General features: G+C 55.4%; 1 protein-coding gene across 2 annotated transcripts in view; it reads right to left on the bottom strand.

The window, feature by feature from the left end:
• CFAP77 (cilia and flagella associated protein 77) overlaps positions 1-23,447 on the bottom strand; it is a 128,097-nt gene that overhangs the window by 9,579 nt on the left and 95,071 nt on the right. For both annotated transcript variants that reach the window (XM_042914117.1, XM_042914115.1), the window contains exons 4-5: positions 19,526-19,631; positions 15,549-15,641 (exon numbers count right to left, since the gene is read on the bottom strand). In XM_042914117.1, the coding sequence (XP_042770051.1) occupies positions 15,549-15,641; positions 19,526-19,631 (199 nt within the window). The remainder of the gene's footprint in view (positions 1-15,548; positions 15,642-19,525; positions 19,632-23,447) is intronic.

Here is a 23,447-nt window from a genome sequence, read left to right as displayed (position 1 = left end):
GCGTTTTGCCTTCTGTCTTTCCCGGTCTCCTTTCTGTCTTCTCCCTCCGCGTCAGGCCTCTGCTGTAGGAGGGCATGGGGGCAGCCGCGACATGGGACTCTATGGCAGAGAGACGGATGGACCCTGCTGTCCTTTGTGACACCACACCAGTGGCGCGTGGAGGGTGTGTGCATGAGCACCGGGCAGCTGGGAGGGACTAACCTGCCGCTGGGCAGGTGCCCTGGCTCAGCCCAGGCCCTGGACACGGTCCTACTGAAAGGGGCAGCTGGGCCACCTGACCTTCCAGTCCCCTCTCATTAGCCACACGATAGTCCCCCAACTGGACACCAAGCCTGCCAGGACCAAGTCTGGGGGCCGAGAAGGCAAAAGCCAGGATCTGAGAAAAAAATAGCCAGATTAAAAATAAAAATAAAAATAAATAATAATAATAATAAAATCTGCCAAAGAGCTAAGAAAAAAAAAAAAAAGCAGCTATAGAAATCTTAGTTTAGTTTTGGTGGGGGATTGGTTTTTTGTTGTTGTTGTTTGCTTTTTGTTTTTTTTTTAAGTGGCAACCACTCAGGAGACTGGGAGAGAGGTTTGGCTTTAAAAGATTGAGGGGCTGTCTCCTCTAATGAGGGGCCCTTGAAAATTATGGATCAGTCCCAGGTCAGTAATTTCTGTCAAGTTCAGGGCAGCTGGAGGTCAGAGGCCCCCGTTGAACACAGATCCGTGCAGGACACCATTGGCCAGCAGGCTGAGCCCCAAACTCTGATGTAGACGGTTCGTAGCTTAAGTAATTAACGAGGGTGACAGTCTCTCCTGAGACATCTGGTCCCCTAAGTTGTTATTCTGCTACCGGCTCTAATTTCTCCGTGGTCCAAAAATAGACAGAGCAAGGACACAGGGCCTGACCCTCCCTGCTGACACATGCTGTGTTTTCAAAGAACATCCAAGCTCAGGCTTAGGAAACAAACTTCCTGCCTGCCCGCAAGGTCTAGCGTGGCACCTCGAGGAATCACCATGCCAGGTGAGGGAGGGACTGGGCGGGGCGGGGGCGGGGGGGATCCCGGTGTTCGTCCACTGACTCTGGGGCGCTTTGGGACTTCCTGGCGCCGAAGGAAAGACCAGCATGCATGCCTTTGAGAAGGAGAATCGACCCGCTATTTCCAGAAGTCATCCCAGTATTTCTAGAGCACTTACGAGGACTTGCTGAGGCAAGTCAACAAGTCAACGGCTGCGGCCAAAGTTGACCAATGAATCTTTTCGTCGGACGCTGGTGGCTAAGTGACAAGGTAACACCACGGTGGGGTGTTGGGCTGAACTCCCCGAAAACCTCCAGGTCAGCTCCCACGTCTGCTTCTTCAGCTTCTAAGTTTCATGGGCTTCAGGGAAGTGGGAGTCATATTGGACCATCGGGGGAACTGAGAACAGACCTCCTTCCCTCTCTGAGGCCCTTGCATGGCAGCCAGTCAGCATCCTGCTCCGGCCTCCAAAGATGGCACCTGGACAGTGGACACTCATCTGACTCGTGTGCTACTCCTGTTTTTCAAGTGGCCTGACCTTTTTTTTTTCTTTTGAAAGAGCTTTATTGAGATATAATTCACGTATCATACAGCTCATATGAATAATACCACGCTGTGAACATGCACGTACGAGTTGTTACGTGGACACGTTTTCCCGTCTCTTGGCGAGATAATTGGCAGTGGAATCGCTGGGTGGGGAGACGGTGGGGGGGGGGAACATGTGGGATCTCTAGCCTTTGGAGGAACTTCCCACTGGGCTTTTTCCGAAGTGGCTGTACCATCGTTTATTCCCACCGGCGACGTAGGAGGGTTCCGATTTCTTCGCATCTTCGCCAACACTTGTTACTGTCTGTGTTTGTTTCGTTTTTATCGCAGCCGTCCTAGCTGCTGGGACCCAAGCAGTGTCCCACTGAGGTTTGATTTGCGTTTCCCTGATGCCTCTCGATGTTGGACATCCCTCATGTGCTTATTGGCCATCTGCGTATCTTCTTTGGAGGAATATGTCTATACGGTCCTTCGGCCATTTAAAATTCGATTATAATGGGGCACCTGGGTGGCTCAGTCGGTTAAGCATCTGACTTCGGCTCAGGTCATGATCTCACAGTCCGTGAGTTCGAGCCCCGCGTCGGGCTCTGTGCTGACAGCTCGGAGCCCGGAGCCTGCTTGGGATTCTGTGTCTCCCTCTCTCTCTGCCCCCTCCCCTGCTCACACTCTGTCTCTCTCTCAAAAATAAATAGACATTTAAAAAAAATGGGGGGGGGGGCGCCTGGGTGTCTCAGTCGGTTAAGCTCTGTCTCTGTCTCTGTCTCTCTCAAAAATAAATAAAAAAACACTAAAAAAATTAAAAAAAAATTTTTGACTAGATTATTTATCTTTTCATTACTGAGTTGTAAGGGTCATATTTATATTCATAGGTACAAGTCCTGTATCAGAGATGGGATTTGCAAATATTTGCTCCTATCCTGTGGGTTGTCTTTGCACCGAGTATCGTTTGGACCAACAAAGTTGTGGCGATGTCCTGATGATGCCCAATTTATCTGTTCTCCTTTGGTGGGTTATCGTTTATTTCCTCTTGTATACATCCCGTAGCAACCTAGCATGAGAAGAGGAGGACTTTCTGAATACTCAGCAGTTTGTTTGCACGGCCACGCTGAGGCAGGGACGGTGAGGAGGTTTCACTTCACATATCGTATCAGCTCAGACCGATGGTGGCTGTTCTGCTATAAAATCTACATGGCCGTGGTTCGGCCCGTGTAAAAGTGTGCAGGGACCAGTTGGCAAGGTCTGCCGTGGTCACAAGAGGGAGAGGGCGCCACGTTTTTGTTCTAAGAGATGACAAGAGGGTCGCCTCTATTGGAGACAAATAAAGACTCAGAATCCACAGGAGAAGCCAGCCAGGCGCTCACCTGCCCTTAACTCTGTCTCCCTTTCCAGGTCCCCGCGGGTCACCCTCACCTGGGTTGGCCAGGGGGTCCGCGAGCGAGGGGAGAGCGCGGAGACTGAAAGGGACGGGTGGGGAGGCCAGCAGGAGCCTGGCAAAGGAGACGGCACGGACCCCCCTGAGCCTTGTTAGTTTGGGGCGGCCCCAGCGCTGCACGGGCACAGAATCACAGTAAGGACTGACCAATGCCACCGTTGTCACATCGGGGCAGTGATACGTGCCCCTTTTTCTTAGCGGTTCTGCTTTTAAAAACCATCAAATCCTTGTGTAGGATGCAAAGCCAGGGGAGGAAGCTTGCGGGCGATGGCTTTACACGGGCCGCTAAGGGAGGAGTGAGTTGCTCTCGATGAACCCTCAGGTGTGGCCCGAACACTGTCCCCAGCAGTGAGTCCGGCTCACATCCTCCTTTTGCCCGGCACGTCCGGGCCGTGGGAGTCGGCCGGTCCCCACGGAGGCCCCACCCAGGGAGGCCCGGGAGCCTTGGTTCGAGCCACCCGTCATCTCAGCTTCTCTTTGAAACGGCTCAGCCCCAGAAGAGTGTCGCCCTGGAAGCTGTCTTGTGGGAGCCAGATGCGAGGCAGGGAGACAAGGACCCCTTCCCGTTCCCCGTCTGCACCCCGGAGCCCCCATCCAGCACACGCACGCACACACACGCACACACACACGCGCACACACACACCCAGGATGCAAATGATAACCGCAGAGCCATCACTTGTGAAGCTTGACAGAAAATAATGAGAAACACTAAATCTTTTATAAGGTCAACACTCGCCTTAGCCGAGCAGCTGTCAAACAAGAAAAGAATTTAGCGCCGGAGCCACGAAACTTCCATCGGCTCATTAAGCCCAACAGGGCCCGGCCTGGCGTGGCAGAGGAGACGCGGGGCCTTCCGTTTTGTGTCAGTAATTTGCGGCGGAACAGGCAGGAAGAAACACCAGCGCCAAAGGGGCCTGGGGGGCGGCTGGGGAATCGTTAGCACGCCAGGAGCGGCCCCGGCTCCTAATTGGAAGCATTGGGCATTATCAACCGAGGATTTGCCTCCGCTCCCTGACAGCTAGTGGGCCCAAAATGATCGCCCACTTGTCAGTGTAAAAGACCATTAAAAACAAGCCATTTTGATTTAATTGGAGGCGGTGCACCGTGGGGCCAGGTGAGGAGGCCCATCAGCCCCGCTCACCCAGGCTGCCGCCTCTCTCCCTCCGTGACGGGGCCTGCAGGGGGGCGGAGGGGGGAGGCGGGTGCGTGTGCCTCCCAGAATCTTCGCCTTTCAAAACCGGGCTGGGGAAGGAGCGAATGGGAGACAGAACGAGCCTTCACGGCCGCGGTGCCGGCCGTTTTCAAATGGGGTTGTCAACAGACGTCGTGACAGGTGGAGCTGGCGGGGGGCGGGGGGCGGGGGAGGGGGGGGGGCTCTTCTTTCCAGAGCCCGGATGATGGGACGCTGCTCGGTGCTGCTCTCTGGGGAGGCGGCCGTGGGGCATCCAGCTGCCAACGGGAGATGGGGTATTCCGTCGGGTGGCTGCTTAGCCCACTCTCTGCGCTCAGAAACCTCCAAGGGTACGGTCTGGACAGTCATGGCAGACCCGTCTTCAAGCTCAAGTAAGAGGCAAGGAGGGACTTAGAGAAGGAGGCGCGTTGCTGAGACCCTTGGAGGGAGTCTGTGAGCGGACCCCCCCGCCCAACGCAGCACCCAGCCACTTCGGGGAGGCCAGCGGGCTGTGCCTGGACGAAAATTCGACATCACCTCCGTCAGAAGAGGCCACTCGCTATAAATATTAACGCACACTCACAATGGGCTGTCCCACCAGGGTGGGGGGCCTCCAAGCACGTGGGCCATCCATCTGTGTGTAGCTTTTGAATCGGAGCGTAGACTCCCCGATGCCAGGGACTGTACGTTCTGCATGTTGATGCCTGGTATCGTGGACGCCATGGGTACTTGATAAATATTAATTGGTGCTTGCAGATTTCAGAGAGGTCTACGGATCTGTGTATTAATCTCACCCCCGTCCCACAAGCGGTGACCTCATTTGCTGCCTACCACTCCTCCGACAAGAGGACGCCTGCAGGAACACGAGGAAGACACTGGAGGGGCGTCTTCGGGAGGGTGAGGGGGGAGCACACCAGCCGATCCCCCCCCCTTAAGCCTCCCCTGTTCGTTTTGATGACAGATCAGGCCGGGAGGAGACACCAGATCCCCAGCGAGCGTCAAATTCCAGAGCTCCAAATTTTGCGGCTGATTTTAGACAATGGGGATTCCTTAATTACTTTCTCTGGAAATTTACCTGACGATGCTTTCTCAGGTAGTGCAAGGTGGTTATCCGGGCGCGCGGTTCCTCGGTTGACAGGGTCTTTGATTTTGCACTTGGTTGCAAATTAAGTCCTTTGCTGAGCCATCCGTACAGTGCCCGTCAGTGAGTGCCTTATCGCTTATTCATATAGGCTGTTGAACGACTCGTGCGTTTCTGCCAGGGAAGCTGGGGACACACTCAGATGTTTGGTGTCCACGGCCCATTGGGTTGGGGTGCTCCTGGTGAGGTCTCGTGTCTTTTCCCCTTTCCCTTATTGGCATGATGAGCAGGAAGGATTTTTTGAGGTGACCCTTAAGAAGAAACAGAACCTTCCTGTGGTGGATGAGGCTGACCCTGTCCGTTCACAAATAGGAATTAGAGTGAAGTGTCCCCAGCTAAACAGTGAGGATGTTATACCATATTCTGGACCCTGTTCTGGGGAAATAGCAACAAACAGGAGACTTCAAAGGTCTTGAGGTAACTCAACTGCTAGGGGTACCCCATAGACACTGAACAAATCTGGGCTAGATGGCTAGGTGGACAGACGGATGGATGGATGGATGGATGGACGGGTGGATGGATGAACGGATGGACAGATGGATGGATGGATGGGTGGATGGATGGACAGATGGATGGATGAACAGATGGATGGATGGACGGACAGACAGATGGATGGATGGATGGATGGATGGACGGATGGACGGGTGGATGGATGAACGGTTAGACAGATGGATGGATGGATGGGTGGACGAATGGATGAATGGATGGACAGATGGATGGATGAACAGATGGATGGATGGATGGACGAACAGATGGATGGATGGATGGATGGATGGATGGACAGATGGATGGACAGATGGATAAATGGATGGATGGATGGATTAGGAGCCTGAAATAAGGTAACAGAGCCGTTAGAAATGCATCTGAGATTCAGGCATTCTAGAGAACCTCTCCATCTGCTTTGCCAAGTAGAAAGGGTGACTTATTTTTTTCGATGTCTGTACCTTGTCTCCTCCCAAGTGATTTCCAGGGGCCTAATGAATTAGTTGTGCAGGATGTGAAATAAGGCATTCAAGAGTTGCATAAAGCAGAGACTTTCTGAAGACGATGTAGAGTCCTACCCCCCATCCCATGGGGTCATTGCCAAGCCCCTGGCACAGTGCGTGGCACACAGAGTAAGCACCTGAGACACAGTGGCTGCTGCTGTTATTACCATTATTAGCAGTCTACAAAGCTGACCGTGGTGTTTTCCGGAAACTGCCACGCAGGGCACAGTCACATCGATTCTTGCATTAAAGGATTCAAGTGGGGGCGCCTGGGTGGCCCCGTCAGTTAAGCGTCCGACTTCGGCTCAGGTCACGATCTCGCGGTTCATGGGTTCGAGCCCCGCGTCAGGCTCTGTGCTGAGGGCTCAGACCCTGGAGCCTGCTTCGGATTCTGTGTCTCCCTCTCTCTGCCCCTTCCCCAGCTCACACTCTCTTTCTCTCTCTCTCTCTCTCAAAAATAAATAAACATTAAAAAAATTTTTTTTAAAGGATTCCAGTGATACCGATGGACGTCTGTAACCACAATCTCACTCACAGATACAGAGAAAGGCAGTTCAAGTTCACAAGTGAGGACACAGGCGGGTGGGGGCAGGGGGGGAGTGCCTTCTGCAAGCCAGGGACCGTCCCACCAGAACCCGGCCATGCTGGCATCCTGATCTCAGACGTGCAGCCGTCAGAACTGAGAGAAATAAATGTCTGCTATTTAAGCCAACCAGTCTATGGTATTTTGTTCTAGCAGCCTGCGCAGATTAAGACAGAAGTTCATAATCCTCAGGGCTGTTTAACAGACGAGAACCTGCCTCCCACAGGCATGCTTCCTTTGGAAGGCCCCAGAATGCTTCATAGCAGACATATGGATGTGCACCCACCAGCCCTAGTAGATACAGGCTTTAAACATCCCTGTGCAAAGCAGGTGACATTGACCCAGGGAACTTCAGGATCTGCTTGCTGAAAAGGCAGGCTTGGAGGCTACCCCAAACCCACTAGATTGGCTCCTGGGTGGAGCCCTGGAATCTGCATTTTAGACCCCTCCTCAGAGGACCCCAGACACAGCCAAGTTTGAGACCTGTGTGTCTATAGGACAGGACGCCAAAGCCCGCCCGTCCCCTGGCCAAGCTCATGCCAAGCGGTTTACACGCATGACTGCACCTGCCCTCCGTTTCTACGTCCACTTTACAGGTGCAGGAGCGGAGGCCGGCGCGAGGCAGGGGAGCCCACAGTCTCAGCCCTCCCGCCAGGTTCCCTCTCTGCCTCACGCCTTTTCATAGGGCAAGCCAGCGATCAATGGCCTCTTTCCTTTTTGGCCTTGGGGCCAAACTGCAATTTAAAAGATGCTCAGGGGTTTTATCAAGGTCTAAAGGCTTTCAGGGCAGTGGGAAGTTTCGTTTATTGCAAGAGCTTAAATCAGCCAGAGCAGGGCTATGGCCACGACCCTCTGGACACCCATAAAACCCGAGTTCCTGACCACTCTTCACTCTCCTTCCCGGGTCCTGCATTTAGCCCCCAACTGGCCTCCGACCTCAGTTTTAGGTCAGTAGTATTTACTGGCTCTACCAAGGCCTGCGGCCTGGGGCAGCCGGCCGGAGGGCCAAGCCCCCACTCTGCCACTCGTTATTGGTGGACCCGGGGCCCACGACTTTAGGCCCCCACGCCTCCGTCCCCTCACCTCTGAGACAGCACGGCTCTTCTCGGCCACAGAGAGTTATTGGGAGCATCTCCAGGAAATGAGACTGTTCCTCAAGCCGTGGGTGTGGTCATTGTCACTGCCTTTGGGAACGCCGCCTCCGAGGAACATCTTGGACGCACGTCCCCCTGCTTGCCCAGCTGCTGGCCCCGGGTCACATTGCCTACCTTCTTTTGCGTGATCTAATGCGTCATTTCCTGGGACCTCTTTGAGGAGAGGAAGGGAAGAAGCCAGGAAACACCCCATCCTCTTAACTTTCCCCAACACGAGCTCTCTGACGCCAGTGGACTTTGCATCCCTGAAGGACATCGGGGCGGTGGCTGGGCGGGGGGGGGGGGAGGAGGCGTGTTTATTTGCTTGTGGCTTTTAGACACAAGGATGCCAGCCTCTTGGTTCGTCTTGGCCGCACTTTTGACAAAGCTCAGTTTGGATGAACCCTGAGTGTACCCAGGCAAATCATCTAACATTGTTTATTACTGGCACCTTCTGCTGGCCAGTGCTAGATGGCTTTGGATCCCATCATGGTGATGGCTCGGGGGCCCAGTGACAGAGGCTGATGGGTGGGGACACTTGGAAATGAGGCACTCAGAGATGAGCCCCAACTCCTGCTCAAGTCGGGAGAGTCTCTTTAGATCAGCAGGAATTGTTCTCTTGGGGATGAGCTGGAAGAAGAAATTGGAGACCCCCAAGGTCCCATCGACTCCCCAAATTCAAGGTGAGGTTCTAGCTATCTGTAGAGGTTAGAAATATATATATGATGCCAAAACAAACTGGTCGATTTTCTGGTTGACTTCCTTTTTAAAAAAAAAAAAATTTTTTTAATGTTTATTTTTGAGAGAGAGAGAGACAGAGCACCAGCTGGGGAGAGGCAGAGAGAGGGAGACACAGAATCGGAAGCAGGCTCCAGGTTCTGAGCTGTCAGCACAGAGCCCGACGTGGGGCTCGAACTCATGGACCACGAGATCATGACCTGAGTCGAAGTCGGACGCTTAACCGACTGAAACACCCAGGCGCCCCCTGGTTGACTTTCAACACAAAATTGGAAATGTTTTCGCCCCCCCGTCGGGGAGAGGAGCTTTCTGTAGTGAACTCACAGTTCCCAGGCACCGGAAATGTTAAGGGGACAGTCGGGCTGGGGGTCCCCAGGTTGCAGGGCTAGTGCGGTTAGAAGTGCCAGCTCCCGCTTCTCGGGGCCCCCACATAGACGCCTGACGTCTCCCTCTGTGACCAGGGCACCCAGACTCGTCCTGATGCTCCAGGACCCCAATCCCTTTCCTCTTGTCCCCCATCCCCAGAGCCTTCAGCTCTGGCTCTTTGTGACTTGCCAGCATTGAGCGGCAATGTCACCTATGAGCAGGTGCCTAAGACTTCTGTCCCTCCAAGGTGCCGGATTATGTAAAACCAATGAAGCCTCTACTTTCTTCTCTATTCTGCACACTGATCTGGTTTACAACGGGGGCATCTGTATTTAGGGGAGAAATGTCAGCTGCACCAGGACCTCTGAATCACGCTTCCTATTGCCCTGTTTCCGCGTGTGACACATCCCATCCCTGTGCCCGGTGCCCTACGCCACAACAGGGGTTGATTCTTCTTCCAATGAAACGGAGTGACAGGATTCTTAAAATACGTCCCTGGTGCAGGGGCCTCGGGGAGGGGCAGGAGAGCTGGCATCGGCCCTTCCTGGGTCTGGAAAGAGGGACCTCGGGGCTGGACACGCCTGTCCGGAGACGGGCTCATCTTTAGTTGGCCCTGTGGAGCCCTCTGGAGAGGAGGTGGCAGCCGGGTGGACAGGCTCGGAGCCCGCTCCGGGGGTTTAACAGAGAGTTAACTTTCCAGCCGGCTATGATTTGTAAGGGAGCTTAAAGGTGGGAAAGAAAATCCTTTTCTTAGATTCAGCAGCTTTCACTAATCAGCTGCATCTCTGGGTGTCACTGCTTGGCTGACTGCTGATTTTTTTCCCCCCGCCGTCTCGGGTTCTATTAGGGAGCCAGGGGCCCAGGAGACCCGAGGCAAGGTTAGTCTTCCACAAAGAGAGGAGTCTGATCCCAGCATTCAGAGCACAAGGGCTTGTAAATCAAACTGTTAGCTTAATAGCTTGGGCCATTATTCTAAAGCAGTGGGGCTGAAACCAAAAGCCAGATGAAAATATAGTCAATTTGTTCATACTTTAGTGACTGAATGGCTATGTAATGTCAGGGGGTATTGGCACTGTGGAAGAAAGACAGGTCGGTCCGGGGAGAGGCTCAGCGTTCGCCGTGAAGGGTGACCTCGGGACGCTTGGGCAAACCTCCCTCTAAAATGGGTTTAGGAGTCTCCAATTACGTGACATGGGTTTGGCCATAGAGAGGCAGACTCGGGGAGCCAGCCGCCTTCACTGCTGGGGGAGGGGGAGCGCTGGCTTCTGACCTCTGCCCTTGATGGAAACCCGCGGCGGAAAACCCGCCGTGGCCAGCAGCACGGAGCGCCTGTGGGTCCCGGAAGGACTGGGCTGAATGGCGCTTGGGCACTGGGGACAAGGACCCGCGGAAAGACGTAGCGTCCTCAACCTTCAGACACATTTAAAAAAGACAACGGCCTTCCTGGTTTTGTAAAAGCCCTGTACTCACTGCAAAACACTCCAACAATGCGGAAAAGAGCATCACAGACGGCCCCACCCCTCCCCAGAGGTCACCGCCGCTGCCACCTGGGGACCCGTCCCTCTGGACGCCTGTCCTCGAGCACAGGCACCTGCGCAGATGTGTGGGCGCCTGTATCCCAATGACGTCACACAGCACAGGTTCCTTCCCCCAGTAAGGTGTTAGGAAGTGGTCATTACATAGACTACAGTCGTTATCTTCAGTGCCCTTCGACGGGCACTTCCAGGCTTTCACCTCCGTCAGTGGCACCGCCGTAAATACGTGGGCACACTCACCCCAGACATTTGTCTTTGGGCCGTTATCGCTGGCAGTCTTTGTAAGGAGGGATAAACCGTCTGCTTTTCTTGGCTTAGTATCAGGTGGCCGTAGGATATGCGGTTCAGACGGGGTCACTTTTGCCAGCAGAAGGTGGCATTATGAACAATCCCACCTCCCGACAGGCAGGCCGGGATGTCTGGCCCCTTCCCCGGGAAAACCTGACCAGGTTCCTGCAAGAGGCAGGTGAACAGGATTGCGTTGATGGGAGTACGGTCATTCAGATTGTCCCCAGCCCCACCTTTCCAGGCGGCAAACCCCGGACACGGGCGGCGAGGAGCTGCTCCAGACCTCCCCCATCTAGCTGTCCACCCCTCTGTCCGTCTTGTCCACCCCACCCCCGCCGGGTGCCAGCGGCTGTTACAGCAGTATGGCATCGGCACGGAGAACGGGGCCTGGCGAAAAGGTGCTCGCCGAGACTTGTGAATGAATGAGTGAGTGAATGAATGAATGATTATCAGGACCATCCTGCAGGCCAGAGGCCATTTATTGGCACCTTAATAGGGTCCAGGTGCCCAGCTAAATGTGTACGTGTGCTGTCATCCAATCGGGCTGGGCCCTTTTTCAGAGGAAGGAATGGGGACTCGGACAGGGTGACAGGGCGGCAGGCTCGCCGTGTGACCCGGGTGTGTCTGACCCTGAGTCCTGTGCACACACAGGCACAGCACGCGGCCCCCTCCTCCCTCCCCGCTGGCTGCCCCCCGCACGTTGGTAAAGGGCAGGAGTCCCTTTGCCAGGGGCACAGAGGGCACTGGCTCCAAGCCCAGCGATCCCTCCACTCCGGGGAGAGAGTTCACATCCCGTCCCCCAGCACGGGAAGCTGACGAAGGGTCTGGGTTGCTTCCCCTGACAGTTCAGTCTGGGTTTAGGGGTCTGGCACCACCAAGAGCCAGCAAACTCCCTCCCACACCGCTCTCTGACCAGTGAGTCTGGGATCATGAGCCTTAGGCTGCAAGAGACCCAGAAGCATAGGCTACCCCCTCGGGACGCCTGGGGGGCTCCGTCCGACTTCTGCTCAGGTCACGATCTGGCAGCTCGTGGGTTCGAGCCCCGCGTCGGGCTCTGTGCTGATGGTGTGGAGCCTGCTTGGGATTCTCTCCCTCTGCCCCTCCCCCACTCACGCTTTCTCTCAAAATAAATAAACAAACTTCAAAAAAGAACAATGCTAGAGGTGCCTGGGTGGCTCAGTCGGTTGAGCGTCCGACTTCGGCTCAGGTCATGGTCTCGTGGTCCGTGAGTTCGAGCCCCGCGTCGGGCTCTGTGCTGACAGCTCAGAGCCCGGAGCCTGCTTTGGATTCTGTGTCTCCCTCTCTCTCTCTGCCCCTCCCCTGCTCATGCTCTGTCTCTGTCTCAAAAATAAATAAAAACATTAAAAACAATTAAAAAGAAAAAAAGAACAATGCTACCCCTCATTTTCAGATGAGGAAACTGAGGCCCAGAGAGCCTCTAGCCGGCCGGTGGCACCGTATAAACACCCTGGCCACCTGCCAGCCGTGGGCTGACCCTGTCTCTGGGCCCTGGCCATCCATGGCAATTGCTGGTGGCACGGACCAGAGAGGAACGCTGCGATCCCAGGCAGCCCAGCGGCTGACAACGACGTCCACCGACGGGTGTCCCTTCTGCTTTCCTTGGTCCCCTCGGGGGCTCACAAGGCCGCTCAGGGCCCCGTGTGGCACGGGGGTGGGGAGGGTCTCCGGGTGACCCGTTGACGGGGGCGGCCGCTCCGGTGCAGGAAGCCGGCTCGCTCCGCGTTGACCCAGCCCGGGGAGCGGGCCGCGGCGCCCCTGCCTGCTGCTTTTCCATGTGAAAGGTGTTTAATTATTTCTGACAGGGTTCAGCGTCGACATCTGTTCGCGAGCAGGGAGAGTCCATTTAGGTTATCCATCACTGTGACAGGTTCAACTTTTTTGGAAGCGCTTTTCCCTTTCATAATGGGGCTGGGGTGGGGAGGGGGGGGCGGTGGCTCGGCACAGACACGAGGCACAAAGACCCTCCTGGGGCTTCGTGCAGGACGCCGCGTAGCCCCCACCGCCCCTGCCCCTGCGCTGGCCCTCCTGAGCCCAGACCCGGTCGGGGGGTGGCCAGGGATGGGGGGACGCCGGGAGGCTCAGGCTGGGAAGGGGCCTTCCTCAGGTCTCTGAAAGGCTTTTTAGTTCTTCTGCCATTCAGGGCCGCGCTGGGCATTCATTCATTCATTCATTCATCTGCCCCTTCATTCTTTCCACATTTACGGATCGCTCACTGGGTGCGGGGCTCTGGGGATGCGGTGGGGGTCACAACAGGCATGGTCCTCGGGGGCTCACATTTTGCTGGGGAAGATGGACGACTAATTGCCCAATTAACTAATTAATTGCAGTGAGGATACATACTGTGAAGGGGAGAGAGGGGCCCTGCCGTCCTGAAGACGCACGGGCTGGGTGTGGAGTCAGGGCGAGGGAAGGATTCTCAGGAGGCTTCTGCAGCCCTGGATGGAATCTGGGACCCTTTCAAACAGGGCCTGTTCCTTTGCCCCTCTGAGCCTCAGTTTCCACATCAGTGGAATGGGGACACCCTTTCTACGAGATACTTTTCGTTGGAGGTATTTCCCCAAAGGGGGTGAGTTCTGAGCGCTGTATCCATAAGAGGCATCAGTCTGGGGTGGGGTGCCTGGGGACTCTTCGGGGCCGTCCAAGGCGGCGCCCAGGGACGAGCCCTGCTCCAGAGGAACTTCCGGAACCCCGCGAACGTTCCCGAAAACATGGCAAACACGCTGTGCACCCCGGGGCTCTGTGCCCCCAGAGGAGTCGGGGGCACTCGTTCCAAAGATGAGGCGTACTGAGCCGTGAACGTGACTTGGCACGAGGTGGGGCCCCGAGCAAAAGGGCACCATCACAGGATGCCTCCCGTGGTTCCCGCCCGTGTTTCACAACAACGGTCCAGAACGGAAGGACGGCTCAGCCCAGTCCCCTCTCTTGAAAACAGAAACTTGTTCGTTCGCTTCTGTGCTTGCACACCCACCCTGGGCCGGGCACCGCGGGGACACTGGCGCGCCACACCCGCCCCCCCGACGCGGGAGCCTCGCGGGGAGGGGCTGGGGGGAGGCCCCTTCCTTGCTCCGCTGGGCCAAGACCGCCCCAGCCCTCCTTTGTCTACTGCCTGGAGGCGACGGGCAGATTCCAAATCGGAGCCGAGGGGCTGGGGGTTGATGCTGAGTGACGTTTGCGGGGGTGGGGGGAGGGTGGTCTCGTGTCCGTGGAGCCCTGGGTCCCCGTCCCTCCCCGGGGCAGCATCCCAGGGCAAATCAGAGAGAAAACCAGAGCGGAAAGAGCAAAGGGGGACAAACAACAGAAGGAGGGGCTGGGGCGGAGGCTGTGGAGAGAGAAGTAGGGGCGAAACGAGGCTAGAAAGGCAGGAGGTTGGGGGAGACAGAGAGACCAGAGCTGAGCCGCGCGGCCAGGCCAGGCTGGGGAAGCTACACACAAAGCGACGCGGGCAGGGCCTCCCGGCATCTCCCGCTCGGCGGCCGGTCGTGTTCGAGTGCGGGGCGGCGCGGGCTGACGGGCTGCGGGCGGATGGTCACTGACATGTGCTGACGGAGGCCACTTGGGCAGGACGCAAGAGGCCGCGTCGGGGGGCAGGCAGGCTTCTCCGCGGAACTCAGCAGCCTGTTCGATTGCATTAGGCTCAGGAAGCCACTGGCCCCTTCATTGTCTAAATTGCAGTTTAAGTCAATGCCGCGGGTGGCCTGGGCTGGCCAGAAACGTGGCTTTGTCCAGCTGTCTTCCTGGGGCCGCGCGTGTCCCTGTGGCTCCCTAGAAAGGCTCGCGCGGGGCCAGAGTTGGGCACGGCCAGCTCCCCTGCCGCTCGGAAGCTGCTGTCCCCAAATCTCCTGTGGACAATGCCCCCGGCCCTCACGTTCTCTTCCCCTGCTAAAAGACTCGGAAGATGAATCCCCCTCTGGGTGTGACAGGGCCACGTGGCCTAGCGAACCCCAGTTCAGTTCAGAGGTGGGAGCACGGCGGGTGCTAGATCATTCTGGGTGTGTGTCACCCCCTTATGTCAGCCCCTAGTGGACATTTGCTCCCCTCCCCCCAGGGACGGACGCCACCTTGCTGGGGGGTTTAGCGCTGGTGGTGAGGGGCCATCCTCCCCCTCAAGTCCCCAGTGCAAGATGTGGTGGGTCAACGACCCCATCGGTGGGGGGGGGGCGGGGTTTGGCCGGGACAGTGTCCACTGTGGGGACAGACACCCAGGCTCTGTGGTCAGACGGCCCGGGTCCAGCGCAAGGCTGCCGCTTAAGCCCACGTTGGCCGTGCTCCCTGTCTGCAGAATGATTTCAGCTCAGGTCAGGATCTCACGGTTCTTGGGTTCGAGCCCCGCATCAGGCCCTGCGCCGACAGGGCGGAACCTGCTTGGGATTCTCTGTCTCCCTCTTTCTCTGCCCCTCCCCGCTCCCCACTCTCTCTCTCTCAAAATAATTAAATAAACTTTAAAAAAAATTATAAAAATATATATATATAATAGTCGCTGTTATTATGCCAATCAGTGGTTAGAAGCCCACAGACTCTCACTGCCTAGCAGACAGGTGAGGACCCGCCAAAATGAGGGGCATCCACCCTCGGGGCGGGAAGGGGCAGGTGGAGGTGAGACTGACCTTCTGGAATTGAGGCATAGCGTCCAGCTTCACGGGCGGCTCGTACTTTCGCAGCTGACTGCTCTGGGTCTCATACAGCTTCCCCAGGATCACCTGCAGGCCAGAGAGATGCGGAACCGGGTGCTTTACCTGGAGGAGCGCGGGCTGTGAGGACGGGGTGGGGGGCGAGGGCACAGGGCTGGCATTCCTTGTGCCGCAGACCCCCGGCTCACGGTCCTCCCAGTCTGACTTCACGGCACCCGCTCTGCCCAGTGGACTGTGGGACCGCTGGGGGCCACGAGCGTGTTGTTCTGATCTTCTGCTTTGGCCCTAAAACTGGCGGGGCTGCTTCGTGCGGAGGTAAACGTCCCGTGACCTGCCGCGGCGTGAGCTCTGGGGACCCTCGTGGGACGGGGTCCCCACTAAGGCCCTGGAGGGGCCCACTCGTGGGCTCTGTTTCTCTAAGACTTGTTACACTAATATGTTTTGTGCACTTTTTCTTTCCTTTCCTTTTTAAAAAAAAATTTTAGAACCTGTTTTTATTTATTTTTGAGAGAGCGAGCGAGCGTGAGTGGGGGAGGGGCAGAGAGAGAGGGAGACGCAGATTCCGAAGCAGGCTCCGGGCTCCGGGCCGTCAGCACAGAGCCCGACGCGGGGCTCGAACCCACGAGCAGTGAGATCGTGACCCGAGCCGAAGACGGGCGCTCAACCGACTGAGCCGCCCAGGCGCCCCTCTTTTTTTTTTTTTTTTTTTAAATTGAAGTCCAGGTGACACACGATGTTAGGTTGGTTTCGGGTGGGTGTACAACACAGAGATGTGACAAGTGCTCGCCATGAGGGCTGCTTCCGTCTGGCACCACACGCTATCACCGCGGCACTGGCCGTATCCCCGGTGCTGTCTCTTTTCTGCCCGCGACTCGCTCGTCTCGTAACTGGAAGCTGGTATCTCCCACTCCCCTTGAGTAGGACCTCCAACGTGTAGAAACTTCCAGGCCCGCAAAGTCCGGATCTGCCCTGGGGGCCACCGGCGCCGCATCCCGTCTGTTCTGATGGCAGAATCTGATGAACTTTCCGCTCCTACCGCAGCCGATCCGCGGCTGTGACGTGAGGCGCATGACAGGTGCGGCCGACAGACGATAAAAGCAAAGCCGGATGTCGCGGGAGATGCCACCACCCCACCGAACCCCCTTTACCGGTGTATTTTGTCAACCATTTGTAATAATCTTATCGAACGTGTCGGTGGATAACGTAGAAGCCCTTTGGATGGGCTGCCTTCTCCGCCTTCTAGAACGGTTCTGAAAGTATCCGCAGACCAAAGCAGAGAGGCTGTCCAGCCAGGAGCGACTGAGCCGGCCTTCAGAATCGGAGGGACCCAGGCACCCCGCTGCACCTTTCTAAATGGAAAAGGGTCTCCACTGGAAACGGGTCACTGATGCCAGGCAGACAGGGTCAGTTGTAGAATCTGCTGAGTTCAGCTTTGAGTAGAGGGGCCGGGATGATGACCCGCTAAAACGGAAGCTGTTGCCGAGAATTTCGTTGGAGGTGACCGCCATCAAAACCCCAGGACATCCTTAGGTGCTGGAGGGAGACAGGCTTCCCCTCGGATGGCGGCAACTTGGCCTCCCAGACCAGCCATCTTATCACCCCACCCCAATACGTGGTTTATCAACCCCGACAGCAGCCCGAGGGTTTGTCGATCTGGGTGTTCACAGCCGGTTGTTAGACAACGTACAGCAAGAGATCCTTGGAACAGGAAGAGAACCCTGGGGCTGTTTCCACAAGTGTTTTCCCAGTGCCTTCTATGCACCAGGCACGGCATGGCGGGCCCTCATCTGACCTGACCGATTTTTTTGCCCAATGAGGGGACCGGGACCCTCCGACTAAGGGTCTTTTTCGCCCAGTGAGGGAACTTGGACCCTCGGCCCGGAGCACCCCGGGTCCCCACCAGTGCTTGGGGTGGAGCCGTCGCATTAGTGGGGTGCTCTGCTGAACAAGGAGGGGCACTGGCCACGGGCCGTCTCTAGAGTCAGACGATGGGAGCTTGGTTTGCCACGGATTCGCAACACTCTGAGTTGCCGTGAAATTGCCGCTAATTAAAAACCACGACCAAATTGGAGCTATAAAGCAGTTTGTCATGGCAGGGCTCCCTCTGAAACTGGTCGTTATCATAGTACGTTGACTCTTTTCTTGAGCCATTAACGAATAAACTAGTCATGGGCTGCTTTTAAAATGTTATTACGGCATTCTGCTTTCTAATGAGCTGGTGTCTCTTACTCTACCGATGACAAGAACAGAGCGGGAGGGGCCCTGGCAGCCCGCCACGGGGCTGGGGAGACTGGCGCCCTCTGTCCCTCGGTGCCTCTCCTGGTCTGGCCTGAAGACGCCAGAATCCTTGGTAAGACTCTTCCAGTCCCCAGGTCGGTTCTAGAACATCTTTGCCCCGTTGCTGAACTCCATGATGGGCACTCCCTTAATCAGCAAGAGCAGGACCTCACCATCAAAGGAGCCGGCAGTCGGTTGAGCGTCCGACTTCTGCTCAGGTCATGATCGTGTGGTTCATGCCTTTGAGCCCCGCGTCGGGCTCTGCGCTGACAGCCCAGAGCCTGGAGCCTGCTTGGGATTCTGTGTTTCCCTCTCTCTCTGCCCCTCCCCTGCTCGAACTCGGTCTGTCTCTCTCTGTCTCAAAAGTAAACAAACATTAAAAAAAAAATTAAGGGGCACCTGGGTGGCCCAGTCGGTTAAGCGTCCGACTTCGGCTCGGGTCATGATCTCACAGTTCGTGAGTTCGAGTCCTGCGTCGGGCTCTGTGCTGACAGCTCGGAGCCTGGAGCCTGCTTCGGATTCTGTGTCTCCCTCTCTCTCTGTCCCTCCCCTACTCATGAGCTGTCTCTTTCTCTCTCTCTCTCTCAAAAATAAATAAACATTAAACAAATTTTTTTTTAATTAAAAAAAAAAAAAAAGCCGAGACTCTGGGGCTGGACACACCCAGGTCCAGGCCTGGCTCTCAATCCCTCGGAGCCTAAGTTTCCCCACACAGAGAGCCCAGCCTCATGGGCTGCTCAGGAGAGAGGACGCAGGAACACAGGTGTGCGCTCGGCCCAGCTGTCTGCACCGAGCTGGGCGTAGGGACCGGACTGGCCGCGATTGCCGTAACAACCAGAGACACTAAGGTCGCGTTTCTAATGAAATCTGTGTAGCGCTGCGTGAACCTCAGCCTGGATGGGCTGCAGCTCACACACCGTTAGCAACTGGCAGCGTTAGGGCACGGTTCTGTCCTCAGCCTCAGTTTCCCTGCGCGGGCACCGCCTCCCCGGGGCTCAATTTGCGTGCCCAGGAAGTAGGAATGACACCCACGTCAGGGACTTTTGTCAAACATCAATGAAACGAGGTACGTGATGTACGGGAAGGGGTCCAGCGTGTGGCCTATCCGTCAGCTTCATGTGAAACAAACTGTCTTCCTTTTTTTAAAAAAAAAAATTATGTATTTAAGTAATCCCGACCCCCAACGTGGGGATCGAACTCACAACCCCGAGATCAAGAGTCGCACACTCTTCCGGCTGAGCCAGCCACACGCCCCCAAAGCGTATTCCTAAAGAGTAATAAAATGTGCTCTTTATGGCAGCCTGCCTTATTAGCCTTTTCTTTACAGGTAAAACTGGGCGCATTTCTGCCAGATTCGTTCGAAATCAGATCTCCCGATGTGCAAAGCCGTGGGGAGGTTTGGTGGAAGGAGTTCCCCCGCTGGGAGTCGGGAGACCCGGGAGTCTGACACAGAGGCAGGGCCGGGGCCAGAACCTTCCACTCTCAGGGCTTGAGAAGGGCTTGGGCGTGACCGTCACCAAGATCCCTGCAGCCAATGGCACCAGGCGGCTTGACTCCCACCCCCCAGACCCCAGTGACAAAGGTGCACGAATGTCCATCTCGAAGCTTTGCCGGGCCAGCCCCTCCCTCTGCTCCCGCCCCAACAGGGGCCTCGCCACTCTGGGGGGTGCACTTACCTTGTGCTTTTTCTCCAGTTTAATGGCTTTCTGGGTGGCCTTCTGTTCCTGCACCCAGAGTTGCTGATACCGGTGCTGCAGCAGGTCAAAGAAAGGGGTAGAAGGCCTGCAGGGACAAAGGGCAGGCAGGCTCGAGGTCTGGGCAGGCCAGCGGTCCCCTCTGCTTTCTCTCCACTGAGGGCGCCCACCTGACCTTCAGGGCTGCGGGCTGGGACACGGTGACAGAGACCCTCTAGACAGGCTTCCTGGAGCCTTTTTTTTCAACGAGGCCTTGTCCTTGGGCTGCTGAAGCCATTCTTCATAATCTGTGAATCCATCCCCTACCCCGTCCCTGCCTTCGTATCTGATCACCTTGGCCTGCCCTCACCAAGAATCCCGCCAGCTGGGTTCAGCAAGCGTCCCCCTGTCCTGGATGTGTCCCCTTAGCAGCTTTCTTTCCCTGACCCCCACACCCTGCTCCCCAGCTATAAAGCCCCACCTGTGCTCTATTCACAATTGAGCCCAGTTCTTTTTTTTTTTTTAATTTTTCTTTTTAATGTTTATTTTTGAGAGACAGAGAGAGACAGAGTGCAAGGGGGGGAGGGGCAGAGAGAGAGAGAGGGAGACACAGAATTGAAAGCAGGCTCCAGGCTCCGAGCTGTCCGCACAGAGCTCGACGCGGGGCTCGAACTCACGAGCTGTGAGATCATGACCTGAGCGGAAGTCGGACGCTCAACCCGACTGAGCCACGCAGGTGCCTCTAATTGAGCCCCGTTCTGCACGAAGACTCTTCTTCCTTTTGCAGGAAGTAGTACTGCGTAAAACCTTTACCCCCTCGGGGGCGCCTGGGTGGCTCAGTCGGTTAAGTGTGTGATGTCAGCTCAGGTCATGATCTCACGGTTCGTGAGTTCGAGCCCCACATCGGGCTCTCTGCTGTCAGCACGGGCCCTGCTTCCGATTCTCCTTCTATCTCTCTCTGCACCCCCCCCCCGCCCCCCTGCCCAGCTCATGCTCACTCTCTCGCTATGAAAAATAATAATAAACATTAACAAAAAAAACCCCAAACCCTTACCACCTCTAGTTTCTGACTCTGGCTCTCCTTGACAAGGGTCCCCAGCCTAGGAGAGCACTTACCCTGTGCGGAGCATTTTGTATGCCTCACCCCTGTGCAAGGCTGTGGGGGAGGGGTGGGAGGGGGGCAGGTGGAACCTATCCAGAGTCACCAAATAAGTGACGAGGACAAGTTTTGTACAGAAGAACCTGAGCTGGTAACTGTAGGAGGAATGATAGAATCGCGGGGAGGGAGTATTTGCTGTGCAGCTCTGAATGAAATCGTGGATTTAGGTAATAATCGTCGGTGGTGCTCATGTGATTAGTGGACGGCTGGTGGGGGACTTTACAATGGGCCGGGTGGCGGGACGGGGGTGGGGGGGGTCGCTGTAGCAGCTGAACTGAATGAGCCATTGTTTTTGTCTTGAGAGACAGAGGGGAGGGGGAGGGGCAGAAAGAGAGAACCCCAAGCAGGCTCTGCACCCAACGCAGAGCCCGACGTGGGGCTCGAACTCACCAACCGCAAGATCATGACCTGAGCAGAAATCAAGAGTCAGATACTCAGCCGAGCCACCCAGGCGCCCCAATGCCCTTTTTTTTTTTTTTTTAATTGTGGTAAGATATACATAAAATTCACCCAAACGATCAATCTTACCATTACTGAAAGTGACAAAGGGACATGTGTCAGAAATGATACAACAGGAGGTACCCAGTACCATCCGCCAGCCTTTCTCTGGGAGCATGAAACCAAAGTGACCCTGAAGGCAGTCAAACTTCCAGACAAGCACCGTCAAACGGAAACACGACGCCAGCCCCACGCAACTGAAAGTTTTCTGGTAACAAGGTGAAAAACATACCAGGTGGCGTTAGTTTTATGAATATATTTTAGCAATCTAATGCCTTCCAAATGTTATCATGTCAACATATAAACCTTTAAAAATACTCGTGGGGTGTTCGAAAGGTTCGGTTTCAGAATTTGAATTTAAATTAGTTAAAATTAAGTACAATGGAAAGTTCGTTTCTTCGGGGCACTAGCCACCCGTGGAAAGCGGTTTTTAGGGAACCACTCGCTGAGGTTCGGGAGTTATTGTTTCTGTTGGAGGTTCATCCGGGTGGAATAGCATGTTGTTTACAATTTGCTTTAAAAAGGAACCTCCGGGGGCGCCTGGGTGGCTCAGTCGGTTGGGCGTCCGACTTCCGCTCAGGTCATGAACTCCCAGTTGGTGAGTTCGAGCCCCGCGTCGGGCTCTGCGCTGACGGCTCAGAGCCTGGAGCCTGCTTGGGATTCTGTGTCTCCCTCTCTCTCTGCCCCTCCCCTGCTCATGCTCTGTCTCTCTCTGTCTCTCAATAATAAATAAACGTTAAAAAAATTTTTCTAAAGGGAACCTCCAGGGGTGCCTGGGTGGCTCAGTCTGTTAAGCATCCGACTCCCGATTTCAGCTCAGGTCGTGATCTCACGGTTCGTGACTTCGAGCCTCATGACCGGCTCTGCATGACGGTGAGGACCCTGCTTGGGATTGTCTCTCTCCCTCTCTCAAAATAAATAAATAAACTTTAAAAATTAAATAAAGAGGAACTTCCACAAAAAATAGAATCCATTACAAAAATAAAGTGAAAAGGTCGACACGGATGGCAGGCTGTACGGATAATGGTTGAACCTGCGTGACGAGAGTGGATCATGGGGCCGTATTACACTACTGGCTATGCTTTGGTGTATGTTGGAAATTTTTCGTAATAGGTAAAAAGAGAAAAAGAAGAAGAAAGAGTGAGTCCCGCTCATTGCTTTCCCCGTCATGACTTTCTGACCTTCCTTTTGATGGTGAACAATCCTGGCCAGCTTTTCTACCGCTCACGTCTGAGCTGATAATTCCGTTTCCCTGGGCCAGAGAGTCTCAGATTTTTTGGTGCATAAGAGTCACCCGGGCCCAGGGGCACCTGGGTGGCTCAGTTGGTTACGTGCCTGACTCTTGATCTGGGCTCAGGGCGTTGTCTTGCCGTTCGTGAGTTCGAGCCCTGTGTTGGGCTCTGCGTCTAGTGGAGGCTGGTTGGGACTCTCTCTCTCTCTCTCAAAAATAAATAAATAAACATTAAAAAAAAAAAAAAAAGAATCACCTGGGCCCAATTCCCAGAGGTTCTGAACCCAGAGGTGGGGGGAGTAGCAAGAAATCGCATTTTTAGCAGATACAGGAAATAGTTCTTTTTTTTAAATTTTTTTTCAACGTTTTTTATTTATTTTTGGGACAGAGAAAGACAGAGCATGAACGGGGGAGGGGCAGAGAGAGAGGGAGACACAGAATCGGAAACAGGCTCCAGGCTCCGAGCCATCAGCCCAGAGCCTGACGCGGGGCTCGAACTCACGGACCGCGAGATCGTGACCTGGCTGAAGTCGGACGCTTAACCGACTGCGCCACCCAGGCGCCCCAGGAAATAGTTCTGATGCGGGTGACGAGGGCTGAGTAGTGGGCCTCAAAGTGATGTGTTTCCATCCTAATCCCCAGCAACCGTGACTATGACTTTATTTGGACAAAGGGCTTTTGCAGAGGTAGTTAGCATCTCGAGATGAGATTCATAAATGTGCAAATGCTCATGGCAGCCCCGGGGAACTACTACTCAGGGGTTCCTCAGCTCACCCTTGGAAACACCACCAGAGACTGCTGTGCGGATGACGAGTGGTGTCTAGGGTAGGTCCCAAGACTGGAAATCACAGGGGTTTTTTACTGCTGAAGGAACCACAGAGCAGCGTTGTGGCCGTTGTCCTGCGCGCCTGGATCACTGGGGGCTCTGGTTACAGGCACGTTCTGGATCAGTAGGTCTGGAGTGGCCACAGGTGCTGCGGTCCAGGACCCACACTTCAAGGCTTAAGTCTTAGCCCCCTAAGTCCCAAGAAGCTGTG

Source organism: Panthera leo, chromosome D4, assembly GCF_018350215.1.
Source record: "Panthera leo isolate Ple1 chromosome D4, P.leo_Ple1_pat1.1, whole genome shotgun sequence".
Taxonomy (NCBI): domain Eukaryota; kingdom Metazoa; phylum Chordata; class Mammalia; order Carnivora; family Felidae; genus Panthera; species Panthera leo.
Note: the sequence above shows the minus strand (reverse complement) of the source record. Positions and strands in the feature narration are given on the sequence as shown.